This window comes from Oryza sativa, chromosome 2, assembly GCF_034140825.1.
Source record: "Oryza sativa Japonica Group chromosome 2, ASM3414082v1".
NCBI classification, from domain to species: Eukaryota; Viridiplantae; Streptophyta; class Magnoliopsida; order Poales; family Poaceae; genus Oryza; species Oryza sativa.
This window is the reverse complement of record NC_089036.1, coordinates 33,198,567-33,215,536: the sequence shown is the minus strand read 5'-3', so window position 1 is coordinate 33,215,536 and position 16,970 is coordinate 33,198,567. Positions and strand designations below refer to the sequence as shown.

General features: G+C 49.5%; 1 protein-coding gene across 1 annotated transcript; it reads left to right on the top strand.

The window, feature by feature from the left end:
* The first annotated feature begins 4,340 nt into the window (after positions 1-4,340).
* Positions 4,341-16,970, top strand: LOC112937807 (uncharacterized). Its single transcript, XM_066307679.1, has 3 exons — positions 4,341-9,097; positions 14,975-15,280; positions 15,750-16,970. Exons 1-3 carry the CDS (start codon positions 4,817-4,819, stop codon positions 16,968-16,970), a joined length of 5,808 nt encoding a protein of 1,935 aa, XP_066163776.1. The 5' UTR covers positions 4,341-4,816.

Below are 16,970 nucleotides of genomic sequence, written 5' to 3'. Positions count from 1 at the left end.
ATAGATATTCGTAATAAAATTTTACGCACATTAAATAAGGTAACCCACGCACGTGTGAGGGCTACCTTTCTAGTTCGTAAAAAGATTATTAGAAATAAATATATGCATGAAATACATTCATACCAACAAGGAAGGTATATATGTATTTCTATTTCTAGTAATCTATCCATGCATATATCTATTTCTAGGTTGTGTTTAATTCCATGCCAAAATTGAAAGTTTGAAGAAATTGAAACGATGTGATGGAAAAGTTAGAAGTTTGTGTGTGTAGGAAAGTTCGATGTGATGAAAAAAGTTAAAAGTTTGAAGAAAAAAGTTGGAATTTAAACAGGGCCCTAGTAATATTATCTATTCTACAACAATATATCCGGATAAATAAATATGTCACATTTTATCTAGTTTGAATTATTTTAGAATAGAGGTAGTAGCAATTTTTTCCATGAATTTACACAAATTTGTAGATTCGGTTTTTACGGGTTTTCAATTATTCGATGGTTTCCACGTTATATGTCCCTAGTTGCAATACCCTGCTCACCACTGTTCTATTTGTTTTTCTTCCTTCATTTAGGTTAGAAAAATATATTAGTAAGAAACCATAAATTATGTTAGCCATTTATCCCTGAGTACACGAGTAGTCATGTATGATGTGTCTAACTGTTGCAGTATTTGGCAGTTAGTAGTAAGGAAAACATGAAAGATTATATTATATATATTGGATATTATATGGCTAATCTTTGATATAGTATATATCCATGTACTTCCTTCGTCCCATAAAAAACCAAGGCCCTCATCGGTTATTCTAGAGCTTTGACTGATAAGCCAAAGTTGCCTTTTCTTCTTAAGCTAAAGAAAAGCCATTGATTAGCTTATTTGGCTTAATGAGGCCTAAAGTCTTCAGCCCAATAAGCAATTCGGCTTAAAGTCCTCAGCCCAATAAGCAATTCAATGGGCTTTGGCTGAAAAGCCTCAGCCCATACCTCTATCCGATGAGGCCCCAACCTAGTACTGGCTATGACACATCCTAGTATTACGAATCTGGACATAATTCTGTCCAAATTCATTGTACTAGAATATGTCACATCTAGTTTTAGATTCGTTTTTTTCGGTACGGAAGGAGTAGTGATGTAGATGTAACACTAGGCAGAGTTCGATACCCATGGTTCCTAACTCACTTCTCTCTTTTTCCGCGCGCATACTTTCAAACTGCTAAATGATATGTTTTTTTTTGCAAAAAGTTTATATACGAAAGTTGCTTAAAAAATCATATTGATCCATTTTTGAAAAAAAACTAATATACTTAATTAATCACACGCTAATGAACTGCTCCGTTTTCTGTGCAGAAGGAATGAGTTCCCAACCAGTAGAATCAAACACAGCCTAGGTAGTGATGTCAAAGGGAACATTATTATCTTAGGGCTTGTTCAGATTAATGCCATTTCAAGCCATACCATTTTTTTGGTAAAGTTGCTAAATATATGCATCCATTTAGTTTCTTACCAAACTCTAGTAAATAAATAAGAAATCATGCCAAAATTTGGCAATATTGTAAAATTGTCAAAATTTTGACAATGCCAAAATTTGGTAAGGTTTATTTTGGTTACAATTTGAACATGCCCTTAATTTACAGTAAATGATTAATTATATGTTATGGAAAGAGATAACATGTTGTTGATACAGTAAGATTTCTACAAGAGTTAGCTTATTCTTTGAAATTAGATTCCACCTTTCCACTTATTAACAAAGAATCAAAAATCTCTTTGAACTTTGATGGTCAAACAAGTTAACAATCCCTAGCCAGTTGCCATTTCATCGGCTCCGAGAGCGCTATCCAGTAATTTGGTGGAGCCAGTTGAACAACTCGTACGGATACTTTGTTGATTTCTGCGCCCTTTAAGTAGCTAGTGAAACTGGCTCCATCCATCCACAGGTGACCGTCCGCTCCTAGCCTTGGTCCGTAGAGTTCTGACACGGTAGACAGCGTAAAACTGGTGTGAAAAATGGTGTTCCATGGTGACCTTTTGTCTCCATGACCATGATGAGTGGTCGTCGCCGTTGTCGTAGGACTCGGGTAATTCAGGTTCTGGTTGGGCACAATCACATGCCTCGGCCGCATCCACAACGGTATTGATATTCTGCAGACTCCAATGTTAGCTCCACCATTGCCCTTGCTGCGCTAGCTTCTGCATCATATGCTGGCCTCGTGGTTCCTTCACTTGACGGATCTGATGGATACAGAGCGACCTAATTGATTCTAGTGATAGTTAGCATAACAATTTTTTGTTCATAAACAATTTATGCATGGTTTAGATAAAAAATCATTGTTAGTACTAGAGATCGAATTACTTGTCCCTGCTAGCTAACTTCTTTTTCTCTACATAAAATAGAGATAAAATTGCACAGTGCCATTAGTGCCATGCGTCCTTAGATTTTCTTACCTCGTTATAGAAAAAAAAGAAGAAATAAGAATGTTTACGTGTTATGATACCAAATAAGCATCATTATGAAATATATTTCTTATAATTTATTTGTTTGATGTTATTACTCTACTTTACAAAACTTAATTAAACTAAACTTAGGATAGTTTGACATAGGACAACAGATAATCTCTTATATTTTAGAACATATATTTTTAAAAGTTATTAGAGTCTGAATTCTTTACTAGTTTATTTTTTAAAACTTTTGGAGAGATTAGATTGAAACATACATACATGCATACATACATCGATCAAACTAATACGTACCTTGATAATTTTGGATTCGATGAAACAGGATGGGAGGGCAAGGTGGAGAGGCGGGACCGCGAAATAGAGCCCATTTTCGACCTCTTCCTGCCTATGGACCGTGATAGCTACACTGTCTTCATCCCTAAAGACAATCAAGGCGTTGCTCGGCCTCTCGCACAAGGCTATAGCTTCAATGGCACCGAACGTCACCATGTCCGTGCACACCTGGTCGAGCGCGCTCACCTTGTTGAGCTTCTGGAGGAAGTTCGTGAAATCCTGGGCTAGGACACAATGTCGATGGAGGTCGTTGTACCTGTCCCTGTCCTCGGAGATCAGTTGGCTTGCGATGGGTACCATGAGATCTCGCGCCAGGGTCGCCTTCTCGATGATGTCGCCGCACATGTCGCGTAGGTTTTCTAGAGGGACCATGGCTGGTGATCGACTTGATGATATATCTTTGGAATTCTTGAGACTGGAGCTGAATTGCACGTATGATTTTTGGCCGCAATAATCCGGCGGCTCGGCTGTGATTGATTTGAGAGAGGGTGCTGAGTATATAAGATTTTGTGACCGAATACGAATATGTCTTGGCCACTCGCTGGCCAAGCCCATGGTAGCAGTCAGACCGGGCCGAGCCGGCCCAGGAAGAGGAAAACGAGTCAAGCCCAAAAGAAAGAAGAAAGAGGAAGTGAGGCTGAAGAGAGGAGAGAGAGAAAGAGAGCTTCGCAGCAGCAGGTGACAATGGCGAGCGGCAGCGTCGTGAAGAAGGAGATCTACCCGCCGCTTGTTCTTCTTCTCTCTCTTGGCGCGATTTGTTCCGTGCCCTCGAAACCCTAACACGCTGGATCCAGGTGATTAGTGGGGTTTTACCCGCGCGCAGGAGGCCAAGTTCTGGGCGGACACGATGAAGTTTGGGGCGGAATCCATGTGCTGATCCGCCGCAAGGATTCAAATCCCCCCGTATTATTTCCGCTGCAAAGTTATGTCTCTTACGATCTTACGAAGATCTGTGTGGCAGTATTACATGTCTGTCTTCTTGTAATTGTTAAGGGTCAACGGAAATTTCGGGTGAAATTTCGAAACTTAGAGCCTCATCGGTTACCCATATTTTCTAATAAACCAAAACAGTTTACTAGGGAATACAAATTAATTTATAGGTAAAGTTTTTATGTATTTGTTCGTAGCAACTTAAAATCAAAGTTACATTAAAAATATCTTAAAATTAACTCTAAAATTAAGTTCGAAATTTTAAATTTTAGCTTTTGCTTTGGCTTATTAGGCTGACCAATGAGGCTCTTAAGTGGGCTTATTCTGCCACGAGATATGTACATTTGAATTCGATGATGGTGTATCCTCCCTGTGTTTGTTAGATGGCCCTTGCAGTTTGGTTGTTTTCCCGGGGAGAAATATGCTTCAATTGAGCTAGTGAACTTTGCATTTACTGCAAGTCTGCAACTACTTTTGTGTTGTGCATAATATTTTTGAAGGAAGCATATGTGCATAATATATTAGCAGTAATGTTATGCTGGTGGTCATGTCATGTGGGGGCGCACGTATGTGCGACGCCGCAGAGCGCGAGACGTTCGCCGAGCTGCGGAACGCGCGGCTGCGGCAGATCAGGCCACGGTCAGTGGCTAGGATGGAAAGGATAATTAGTTTCCTGTTATTAGCCCTTGCATTTAGGAGCAATTAGCTCTTTGGTTAGTTGGGCCTTAGGCCATATATCTCTGTAATCGGCACATTCCAGAAATTAAGCAATTTGGTTATTGTCCCAATTCTTCCCTTCTCTCGTAACTCTCAAGCCTGCGGCGGAGGGGCAAACCTCGCCGGAGAAGACGGACCGTGGCTACGAACTCCGTAGCCAGGGGCCAGCTACCCTAGGGATCAACGCCCTTGACAACCTGGTATCGCGGTCACGTCGATCTTCGTCTTCCGTTGCCGACTCCACCTCTGCCCCAGCCACCACCGATCCCATCTACGACTCCACCACCACTCCAGCCGCCGCCCCTGCTGTCGCTCCGCCCAATTTCCCACCTGCTGCCGCCGCCTCCCCTGCGTCCTCACCCTCAGTCGCGTCCTGCTCGGCCCACCACATGGGTGACGACCTCAAGGCCTCCATCGAGGCCCTCTCCAAGGACATGGCGCTGATGCACGAGTCGATCAAGGCCAACGCCGCCTCCATCGCGGCCAACGCCAAGGCGATCGCTGCGCTCGCCACCACCACCAGTTCATCTACGTCCGGCGCCCGCCCCGGCTTTGGCGATCAGCCGCCAGACCGGCCGCCCAAGCACTGGCGACCCGACTTCCCGCACTACGACGGCAAGAGCGACCCGCTAATCTTCATCAACCGCTGCGAATCCTTCTTCCTGCAACAGCGAATCATGCAAGAGGAGAAGGTTTGGATGGCCTCCCACAACCTCCTCGAGGGCGCCCAACTTTGGTACATGCAGGTCCAAGAAGACGAGCGCGGCACGCCGACGTGGACTCGCTTCAAGGAGCTCCTCAATCTCCGCTACGGGCCACCTCTGCGGTCCGCTCCCCTGTTCGAGCTGTCCTCCTGTCGCCGCACGGGCACAGTGGAGGACTACCAGGACCGGTTCCAGGCCCTGCTCCCCCGCGCCGGTCGCCTCGACGAAGAACAGCGAGTGCAGCTGTTCACCGGAGGCCTTCTTCCTCCGCTCAGCCTCCAAGTCCAGATGCAGAATCCCCAGTCGCTGGCGGCTGCCATGAGCCTCGCCCGCCAGTTCGAGCTGATCGAGCAGTACACCGCCGTTCCCGCCAAAGCTCCTGGTCGGGGTGTCCTGCCGGCACCTGCGCCTCGGCCGCAACTCGCCTTGCCGGCTCCAGCTGGGGCTGCCAAGCCCGCGCCGCCCGCCGCCACCGCTGCTGATAACCGGCCGGTCAGGCGCCTGAACCAGGCCGAACAGGAGGAACGTCGCCGCCTCGGCTTGTGCTTCAACTGCGACGAAAAGTACAGTCGCGGCCACAACAAGGTTTGCAAACGTCTGTTCTTTGTGGACAGCGTGGAGGACGAGGACGAGGAAGCGCCGGAGGACGAGGTCGACGCGGAGGCACCGGTGTTTTCTCTCCATGCCGTGGCCGGCGTCGCCGTGGGACACCCGATCCTGCTCCGGGTTCAGCTGGGCGCGACCACGCTCGTCGCCTTGGTTGATACAGGGTCGACCCACAACTTCATCGGCGAGTCGGCGGCCGCTCGCACCGGGCTGTCCGTCCAGCCGCGGCCACGGATGACGGCCACGGTCGCCAACGGCGAAAAGGTGGCCTGCCCAGGCGTCCTCCGCCACGCGCCCATCACCATCGAGGGCATGCCGTTCCACGTCGACTTGTACGTCATGCCTCTCGCCGGATATGACATCGTCCTCGGCACCCAGTGGATGGCCAAGCTGGGCCGGATGTCCTGGGATGTCACCACACGCGCCCTGACGTTCGACCTGGAGGGCCGTACCATCTGCTGGCAGGGCGCGCCAAACCAGGACGGGCCGGCAGTCCGCGCGGCCAGCGCAGACGACTCCCTATTGGGGGGGCTCCTCGACTCCTTCGCCGACGTCTTCACCGAGCCCACAGGCCTGCCTCCACAGCGCGGCCGTGACCACGCCATCGTCCTCAAGCAGGGCACGTCGCCGGTGGCTGTCCGGCCCTACCGTTACCCGGCGGCTCATAAAGATGAGCTCGAGCGGCAATGCGCCGCCATGATCTCCCAAGGCATCGTCCGCCGCAGCGACTCGGCGTTCTCGTCGCCGGTCCTCCTCGTCAAGAAGGCGGACGGTTCGTGGCGCTTCTGCGTCGACTACAGAGCGCTAAATGCGCTTACCGTCAAGGACGCTTTTCCGATCCCCGTCGTCGACGAGCTTCTGGACGAGCTCCATGGCGCGCGCTTCTTCTCCAAGCTCGACCTGCGGTCCGGCTATCACCAAGTGCGCATGCGGCCCGAAGATATCCACAAGACGGCGTTCCGCACCCACGACGGGCTGTATGAGTTCTTGGTCATGCCGTTCGGGCTTTGCAACGCCCCGGCGACATTCCAAGCCCTCATGAACGATGTGCTCCGCTCCTTCTTGCGCCGCTTTGTCCTTGTGTTTTTTGATGATATTTTGATCTACAGTGACACATGGGCTGATCATCTCCGTCACCTCCGGGCTGTGCTGACGGTGCTCAGGGAGCACAAACTCTTCATCAAGCGCAGCAAGTGTGCCTTTGGCGTCGACTCCGTGGCATACCTTGGCCACGTTATCTCGGCTGCTGGTGTTGCCATGGACCCGGCGAAGGTCCAGGCCATTCGGGAGTGGCCTCAGCCACGCTCGGCGCGTGCGGTGCGCGGCTTCCTCGGCTTGGCGGGGTACTACCGCAAATTCGTCCACAACTACGGCACCATCGCTGCGCCCCTCACCGCCCTGCTCAAGAAGGAAGGATTCGCCTGGACCGAGGCAGCCACGGCGGCGTTCGACGCCCTCAAAGCCGCGGTCTCCTCGGCGCCGATCCTCGCCATGCCGGACTTCACCAAGGCCTTCACCGTGGAGTGCGACGCCTCCTCCCACGGCTTTGGCGCGGTCCTCATTCAAGACGGCCATCCGCTCGCCTTCTTCAGCCGTCCTGTGGCGCCACGTCACCGCGCCCTCGCTGCGTACGAGCGCGAGCTCATCGGCTTGGTGCTGGCCGTCCGGCATTGGAGGCCGTATCTTTGGGGCCGGCACTTCACCGTCAAGACCGACCACTACAGCCTGAAATATCTTCTGGATCAGCGGCTGTCCACCATTCCCCAGCACCATTGGGTGGGCAAACTGCTGGGCTTCGACTTCACGGTGGAGTACAAGCCGGGCGCAGCAAATACTGTGGCGGACGCGCTGTCTCGTCGCGACACCACCGAGGACGCTTCTGTCTTGGTGCTGTCTGCGCCACGGTTCGACTTCATCGAGCGGCTTCGCCAAGCACAGGACGTCGACCCGGCGCTGGTGGCGCTACAGGCGGAGATCCGCTCCGGCACACGCGCAGGGCCGTGGTCCATGGCCGACGGCATGGTCCTGTTCGCTGGCCGCCTGTACCTGCCCCCAGCGTCGCCCCTGCTCCAGGAGGTCCTGCGCGCTGTCCATGAGGAGGGACATGAAGGCGTCCAGCGCACTCTCCACCGACTCCGCCGGGATTTCCACTTTCCTAACATGAAGAGCGTTGTGCAGGATTTTGTGCGGACCTGCGAGGTCTGTCAGCGCTACAAGGCCGAGCACCTCCAGCCTGCCGGTCTTCTCCTTCCACTGCCGGTGCCACAAGGAGTGTGGACTGACGTCGCACTGGACTTTGTCGAAGCGCTGCCCCGTGTTCGCGGCAAGTCCGTCATACTGACTGTGGTGGACAGATTCAGCAAGTACTGCCACTTCATCCCTTTGGCGCACCCATACTCGGCGGAATCCGTCGCTCAAGTCTTCTTCGCCGAGATCGTCCGTCTCCATGGCGTTCCACAATCCATGGTGTCGGATCGCGACCCGGTCTTCACGTCCGCGTTCTGGAGCGAGCTGATGCGTCTGGTGGGTACGAAGCTCCACATGACGACGGCCTTCCACCCTCAGTCCGACGGCCAGTCGGAGGCATCCAACCGTGTCATCATCATGTACCTGCGGTGCCTTACTGGTGATCGCCCCCGGCAGTGGCTGCGCTGGCTCCCGTGGGCGGAATTTGTCTTCAACACCGCCTACCAGACCTCGCTGCGGCATACCCCGTTCCGGGTGGTCTATGGCCGCGACCCTCCCTCCATCCGGTCGTATGAACCGGGGGACACCCGCGTGGCAGCTGTGGCCAAAAGCATGGAGGAGCGCTCAGAGTTCCTGGAGGACATTCGCTACCGCCTGGAACAAGCTCAGGCCATCCAGAAGAAGTACTACGACAAGTCCCATCGTGCAGTGTCGTTTCAGGTTGGGGACTGGGTCCTTCTGCGTCTCCGCCAGCGCGCCCCAGCGTCCCTGTCGCTGGCAGTCTCCGGCAAGCTGAAGCTGCGGTATTTCGGGCCCTACCGCATCGCGGAGATGATCAACGAGGTGGCTGCTCGCTTGGCATTGCCGGCCGGCGCCCGCCTTCACGACGTGTTCCACATCGGGCTGCTCAAGAAGTGGCACGGCGCGCCTCCAGACGCTCCCCCGCCGCTGCCGAACGTGCACCACGGCGCGGTGGCCTGTGAGCCCGAGCGAGTCATCAAAGCCCGCTTGGCCCGTGGGGTGCGCCAAGTTCTGGTCCAGTGGAAGGGCACTTCAGCGGCGTCTGCTACCTGGGAGGACAGGGAGCCATTCTTCGCCCGCTACCCTGCTCTACAGCTCGAGGACGAGCTGCCTCTCGACGGAGGGGGAGATGTCATGTGGGGGCGCACGTATGTGCGACGCCGCAGAGCGCGAGACGTTCGCCGAGCTGCGGAACGCGCGGCGCGCGCAGAGGCAGAACGCGCGGCTGCGGCAGATCAGGCCACGGTCAGTGGCTAGGATGGAAAGGATAATTAGTTTCCTGTTATTAGCCCTTGCATTTAGGAGCAATTAGCTCTTTGGTTAGTTGGGCCTTAGGCCATATATCTCTGTAATCGGCACATTCCAGAAATTAAGCAATTTGGTTATTGTCCCAATTCTTCCCTTCTCTCGTAACTCTCAAGCCTGCGGCGGAGGGGCAAACCTCGCCGGAGAAGACGGACCGTGGCTACGAACTCCGTAGCCAGGGGCCAGCTACCCTAGGGATCAACGCCCTTGACAGGTCATCAGTTATATTCTGCTAACAGTTTGCTAATCTTTTCTGAAACTTCTTGTTGTTAAATACTCCAATTTTCCTGGTTAGGATGGTTGATTCTCAAACTATTGTGCCTGTGTAGTATTTTGAGCAGTGTATTTAGTCATGACCCCTGTTCTTCTAGCACTTCCACAAATCAATATGATGGTCACTAACGTAGAGTTCGAGTTGTTTGGTGTTGGGAACTCATCCTCGCGCATAAAAAACGGAGCAACTCATTAGCGTATGATTAATTAAAAATTAGCTTTTTTAAAACAAACTAGCTGGGTGGTCCGCGCAATTGCGTGGCTAGCACCAACAAAATTATCTAATTTTTCACATGATTCTACTTAAAATTTATTAAATATCTATCTCGTTGTTTTAGGACTTTCAAAGATCGAACATTATCATCCCCGGGTTTATAATTTTATAATTTTTAAAAGTCACACATGTTGCTACCCTTACTCCTTTGTCACCCCTTTATTTGTTGCACGGCTAGCACCCATCCAGAATTATATATTTTTAAGCATGGTTTTATTTAAATTTGTTAAATAGCCATCTAGCCGATCTTAAAAGATTGAATCTTATTATCATCGGGTTAGTTTTTAAAAGTCAATAAGTCGTCACCCCTTACTTTTTTACCACTCATTTATTTGATCGCCCGACCTGTCACAACTTTTATTCATCCTCTTTGAAACTTTCATATTTAGATCTTATAGTTTTTTAGTTCATTGTCTTGTCGATTGACATATTTATATTTTTAGAAGTTACATCAAATGTCGTCATTGTACTGTTCTACAATCCACCCGATGTCTCCTCTTAATTGTCATTGGAATTTAAAAAGTCAAATATGATATTATGATTATCGTTGTTTTTTTTTCTTTTTAGAAGTCCAGTCAAACGTCACGACTGTGCTCCTTGACGGCTTGCCCGCTGTTGTTTCTCTTAATCGTCATTGAGATTTTTAAAATTGAATCTAATCGTCATTTATATTTTTATTGTTTTAAAATGTCCCATCAACCGCTACACCCTATTTATTTATTTACGGCTCACCCGTTATCCCTCCCTCTTTATTGTTATTTACCATTGTTGTGTTACGGGTTGTTCTTTTAATATTTCTTTTTTTTATTTTGAACTTTTGTTATTCATAAATCGTATTCTTTCTTAAACTTTTGTTTTTATTTTTCTAATTTCATAATTTTTTTTAAAATTTTAATTAATCACATGTTGTGTTGTAGATGGTTTTTTTCTTTTCATAGTCTTTATTATTATTATTATTATTATTTCAAATTTAGTTACTTATAAATCATCTGAATTGCTGGTTGTATATTTGGTGATTAAAAAGGATCGAATAGATAAAGAGGCAGTCGCTTCATTTTTACTGGCAACAAATATATCAAAGTATGTTCTAAATAGTTTTGAAGTGATTATACTGAAAAAATAATACTTACATGTGCACACGTATATACACGGCTTTCTGCCTACCTAGTTCCTGTTTTGCTTTTTTTTTCCACAGGAATCAAATAGGTTTAGATAACAGTTTTGGAATTGGATCTCGATTATTCCATCGAGCAGCGCGCTTTGTACTCCTGTATTAGCACTACAACTCTAATTCCTATATTTATATATAGGTGTTATATCTCAACCGTTAAATTATGAACGTTAAATTGTGAATCCACTATAATCTAAACGTTTAATCTGACTGTCAGTTTATAGCGGCTTGCACTAACTCATCTCCTGTGAAAAATATACACTAATTACAATATGTCGATATCATTTGTACTTTCATAAACATCAAAGAAACTTTTGGTGTTTGATGCATTGCCGGTTGCAAGTATTGATCTGTTTGTTGTAATGTCTATGTAAATATCATGTCTTTTTACTATGGTCGGCTCCCGCTATCATTGGGTTCTGCCGCTCTAGCCCAATCGTTGCTGCTTGAAATCTACAGAATATATAGGTGCAGCAGTGCAAGCTTTGTTTATTTGGCAGCACAACTCTTCTCCGTATAGGTTTGTAATTGAATTAGATTATACGTGTACTGTGTACACCGCCAAAGAAATAGAAAAGGACAAAGACTCCTAGTATGTAACGTACACAGTACAGATCTATAGACTTATCTTTTCTACTATAAACAGTTAAAATCTAGAATTGCCAAAGGTTTTAATTAATCTCGTATTGGGTTCTTATATGGACTCCTATTTCAGTATTGCTTATTTTTAATTCCGAATTTCAGTTATTTTTTAGTTTGTATTTCTACTTGGACTCTTATTTTCTTTTTCTTCGATTAATGTGGGAATTTCTAGCTTCCACAGCGAACGTGGTGGCTTCTTTTCGAGCTGTCTTAATAATATAATAGATGGAGTAATGTGATTTTTTTTAAGTAACTTTCTTATGCAAACCTCACATTTTCTTTTCCTTCTCACTTACATGTGGGTCTTTTTTTTTCCTGACTAGGATGCCACCTCAGCGAAACCGGATATCCATACTGCTAACGGACCCAAATTGCACGGTTTTTTATAGTTTAGAGGTGAAGATTTTTTATTAGAGATAAGAGCAAGGATAATAATAGAGCTCACTTCTTACTATTAGCCAATCTTAAAGCCAACACATATAATAGATTAGCTATAAGGTTGGCTATAATTTTCTTCTCCTCTCTCTATCTCTCACTTATACATTAATTGTATTTACCTTGGAGCTTATGTTAAGCTAGCTCTTGCATGACAGCCAACACCCTTAATTTTTTGTTATATCTCTCCTCTACATAAGCTTATAGAAGGTTTATAGCTGAAGTATCTAGGCCCCCGTTGTTAATTTTGGTAATTAATAACAAGCACTAATTGTGGACTAACCGTTGTTTTTGAGCTATATATTTTAAGTTAGATCCACGTCAGATGTGCGCATAGATGATTATCGATGGATTAAAATTGAGGGCGCAAAGCAAAGGGAAAGAAGACGGTAAAACAAGTGCTTTAGTTTTGAATTGATCGAGGTGTAGGGCGATCAAATTTGCTAGTTTATTTTTAGTTTCGTCGTACTATTAAGAGGAGTAATGACCTAGCAAAGAGAAGATTTTAATTGCCACATTAGGTCATTATGCATTTAGACTTGTGCTCACATTTCACACAACACACACAACACCTTGCATTCACTGGTTTTCGTCCTGACCAGGGGCGGTCAGACCGGCCACCTTGTGGCAGTCTGACCGGCCCCAAGCGGGCGGTCTGACCAGCGCACAAGGTCGGTCTAACCGACGGCACTTGTGCGGTCAGACCGGCCCCCTGGAGGCCGGTATGGTGGTGCTCGGGGTGGCCGATACAGAGCCGACGGAGCCGTATTCGGTCAGACCGAGCTGAGGGCTGTCTGACCGAGCCGAGGCCGGTCTGACCGGCCACCCCATGTCGCTCTGACCGGCCAGGCCGATGGGGCCCTCTGACAGGGCTACAACGGCTAGTTTTCTAGCCGTTGCAGAGTAGCACGGTCTGACCGGCCACATACCTCCGGTCAGAACGGCAGTACACAGAGTTGGGGGATTTCGCCCCCAACGGCTAGTTTTGGTTGGTGGGAGTATAAATACTCTCCTCCAGCAGTAAGGGGGCTCTCTTGGCACCCAATTCAATTGCATACACCCATTGCACCTCTCTCACACACCTTTGAGCTTAGTGTTCATCCATTGTAGTGATTGAGATTGTTCTAGCCAAGAGTCAAGTGCATTACTTCCATTTGTAGAGCTAGTGCGGCACTTGATTGATCATTTCCATGCCGGGTCATTGCTTGTTACTCTTGGAGGTTGCCGCCTCCTAGACGGCTTGTGGAGAAGTTGCCCGGTGACCTCTCCGAGAAGATTGTGGAGGAGGCCCGGCGCCGGTTGTGAGTGGTTTGGAGTTCACCACCTTCAGAGTGAAGGAAGAACTACCCCGAGTGATCGAGGCTTGGGTAGTCCTCTCCATGGGCCGGCTCCCGCCTTGCCCACCCCTTGACGAAGGGGGCGTGCGGTGGCTTCGTGGTTGAGCGGTGGAGTTGGGCTCGCCTCAACGGGGAGTAGGAAACCGGCGAGTTTCCGAACCTCGGTGAAAAATCTCTTGTCTCCTTGTCTCATTTGATTGTCGCATTTATATTTGTGCAATTTACATTCCTAGAGACATTCTTGATATCATATCACCCTAGGATTGCAAAACATTGATATAGGAGTGTGATTTACTTTCCTAGAGAATTAATTGAGCCACTATCACCCTAGGTTTGCAAACATAACTTAGTTGCTTAGTTAGACTTAACCCTCACCGAGTCTAGCAACTTAGGTTAGTTTTGATTAGGTGTCATTTAGTTTTTAAATCGTCTATTCACTCCCCTCTAGTCGATATCTCGGTCCTACGATAACTCACAATTATACTTGCTCTAAGGGATGTGAAACAACTTCGATGTAAAGTTGAGAGACGGCTGGTGAACTTATTCTGCTTAAAATTCCTCGTTCTTTCGGCCTAATAACTGATCGTCCCCTTAGAATAACGGGCCACACAAAAATGGGCCAAATCTTCCAAAGCCCAATTCCAATTCCATCCACCGCCTTCGCGGAGGTGAGCTGAAACAAAATCACGTCTCCTCCCAAACCAGCGTTGAGCGCGGTCTTCTCCCTGCACCTGCCTGCGTTTTCTCCCTCCAAGAAACCAAACGAGCAGAGCAGAGCTCCCTCCATCCCCCGGTCATCCTCTCCTCTGACCCGCACCGATCGGCGGAAATGGCCGCTCCTCTTCCTCCCGCTGGTATCATCCCGGTTCGCCACCCCAGCCTCGCCAGGCTATGGCTGGCAAGAGAGGTAAGGAAGGGTTGTTTGCTGTTTGCTCGTGTTCTTCGACGATTTCGTGGTCTCTGATTTGTTCTGTTCGTTCCCCTTTCTTGTTTCGCGTGTTCGGCGGCGTCTTCTCTGAATTCGGCAACCACCATTTGCTACTTGTCTTGTAGTTGATCTTGCTGCTCGATTCTGTCGCCTCGCCTCCGCTTCTTGATTTTTTTTTCTTTACCCGTTTCTTGAAGGGAATCATGGTCCCTTCTGTTGCTGCTCGATTCTGTTTCCTTGCCTCCACTTCTTGATTTTTCATTTCCCGTTTCTAGAAGGGAATCATGGTCCATTCTGTTGCTGCTCGATTCGGTCTCCTCGCCTCCGCTTCTTGATTTTTATTTTCCCGTTTCTTGAATTCGTCGCTTCTTTTGCTGTTCGATTCTGTCCCTCGCCTCCGCTTCCTGATTTTTCTTTTCCCGTTTCTTGAATTCATGGTCTCAGATTTCTTGATGATTCGCATTTTCTCGTTTCTTTCGCGTGAACGCCGAGTCTTCTCTGAATTCGGCGCCATTTTGCTTCTCTTGCCGCTGGATTCTTGATTTTGCCCCGAATTCATGGCTTCCCGTCCCCCCCCCCTACACCTGTCGTGTTCTTCTTCTTCTTCCATTCAGTCTTGTGCTTGATTTGACATGGATCGGATGCTGTCCCTTGTTTGGTGCAGGCGAGCAACACAGCATTTAGGCAGATGAATCGCCTTATCTCTGATCTTTACTATGTTGCTCCCGGGGTTCTTGATGACCCAGACTTCCTGGAGAGATCGGTTCTCGTGGACGGCGTGGCGCCCAGCACAAGCCCCCGGGACCTGCGAGAGAGCTTCTCCGTCCTGGCTGTGGAAGCCGCGGTCTTAGTTCGAGACAGCTCGACGGGCTACCGCGTCGGGCTGGTGGTGTTCGCGGATGCCGCAGACAGCGCGAGCGCGATGAACCTGACGCCTCGCCCGGGCTTCTACGTCGCCTGCATTCCGGCGGTGAGTTTGTGTTTGTTTTCTGCTGTGTCTGTGCGAGTTTGTTTTCTCTGAATCTCTGCATCCCGCTCTGTCTATGCGAGTTTGTTTCCTGCTGTCTGTGCGATAATGTTTTCTGCTCAGTGCTTCTGGTTCACGTGTATTTGGAGAATGATACATGAGCAGATGAGCTCTCTCCTAGAATTGTAGCCTTTTATTGAAGGTTTGGACGAAATCGGTTACCCAATGCATCCTGTCCGCTAAGAGCAAAATCACCAAAACTCGATAGGACAATGCTTTGCGTTGTTTGAATCTTTCTTTTTAATAGGATTCAAGGCATGATTCTGCGCTTTTTATTACACAAGAAATGAATCAGTAAACAACTCAATTAGCCGAGATGATGTTGCCAGGCTAGTTACATTTTGTGAACTAATTACTACTACTACTACTACTAGCTAGTACTCCGTGACAATGTGAATGTGGATTTGTTCAGGCGAGCGGACGCGGCGACCCGCGCGGATACATCTTGGACGCACTGGACGATGAGGCGGAGAGGCGGAGGACCACTGCTGAGCCCGAGCCTGGGCTCCTCCGGTCGCTCGTGCCGCCTCGGTACCTGCTGGACGACGAGGACGCGGATCTCCACCTGAGGTGCGTCTTCGTCGTCCGCGTCGCTGGCACGTCCGATGGTGGTGGTGGAGGAGCCTACGGTCTTTGCCGCGCGGCGAGAGACCACCTCGCCGGGGCCGAGTACGCGTGCGCCGTGGTGGCGTGGAGGGGCGGGGACGCCGGCGTGCTCGTGTACGACGACGCGGACGCCACGGAGTTGGTTGCCAGGAGGGCGCCGCGGTTGCTCGTCAGGACGGGCCTCCGGATGCTGGACTCCTCCTCGCTGCTGCTCCCGGACGAGGGTGGCACGTCGTCCTTGCTCCGTCTCCTGCTTCCGCCGTACGTGATCACGCAGGCGGCGGCGGCGCAGCAGGAAGAGTACAGGAGCCGGGTGATTCTGCTGAGAGGGCTGGGCACAGAGCGGTGGCAGTGTGACGCGGCCCAGATCGCCGACTGGCTGGAGCACCGGGTGGAGCTGAGGCACCAGGTGGAGGCCGTCGTGATCCACAGGGCCATGGGTGTCGTGGTGGTCGTGCTCGGGAGTCCGGAGGATGTCGAGCTTCTGCTGCAGGAGCCTCCCGAGACATGGCTGCACGCTCCTGGGATGAGATGGGGTGATGATGATGATGATGATGAGATGAGATGGGGGCTTTCTCCTCACTGTCTGATGATGACATGGCTGCACGTTTCCCGGTTCCTGACGCCGCCGCCGCAGCAGCCGCCGCAGCAGCTCAGCTTCAGCACGAGGGACTGGGCGGGTCCCGTGGCCTACTGCCAAGCCAAGAACTGGCTATCCGACGAGTTGATGTCTCCAGGACCAGGATACCATGTGAACAGGGTGGTCGAGGCCAGACGGATCGTGCACAAGCTCATCGCGCTGTGTGCTCTCGCGAACCCTGCTACCGTCTGGAGCAGCAGCTTCCCGGACAGGTCCTTGATCCTCTCAGGTATCCCAATGTACACGGACCGCGCAGATCTGGAGGCTCGGCTGTCCACCACCTTTGGTGCGATGGATGATCTAGTCCACGCCCGTCTGAAGGGGGGTCGCAGTGGCCGTGTTCAAGTCTTGGCATGGGGCAGCAAGGCTGGGACGGAGGCCGGCTGA

Bases quoted from the DNA above. Each gene is read 5' to 3' on its own strand.
- LOC112937807 (XM_066307679.1), top strand. From the start codon at position 4,817: ATGGGTGACGACCTCAAGGCCTCCATCGAGGCCCTCTCCAAGGACATG. The intron at 9,098-14,974 runs GTGCGACGCCGC...TGTTTGGTGCAG, and splicing joins TCATGTGGGGGCGCACGTAT to GCGAGCAACACAGCATTTAG. The intron at 15,281-15,749 runs GTGAGTTTGTGT...GGATTTGTTCAG, and splicing joins ACGTCGCCTGCATTCCGGCG to GCGAGCGGACGCGGCGACCC.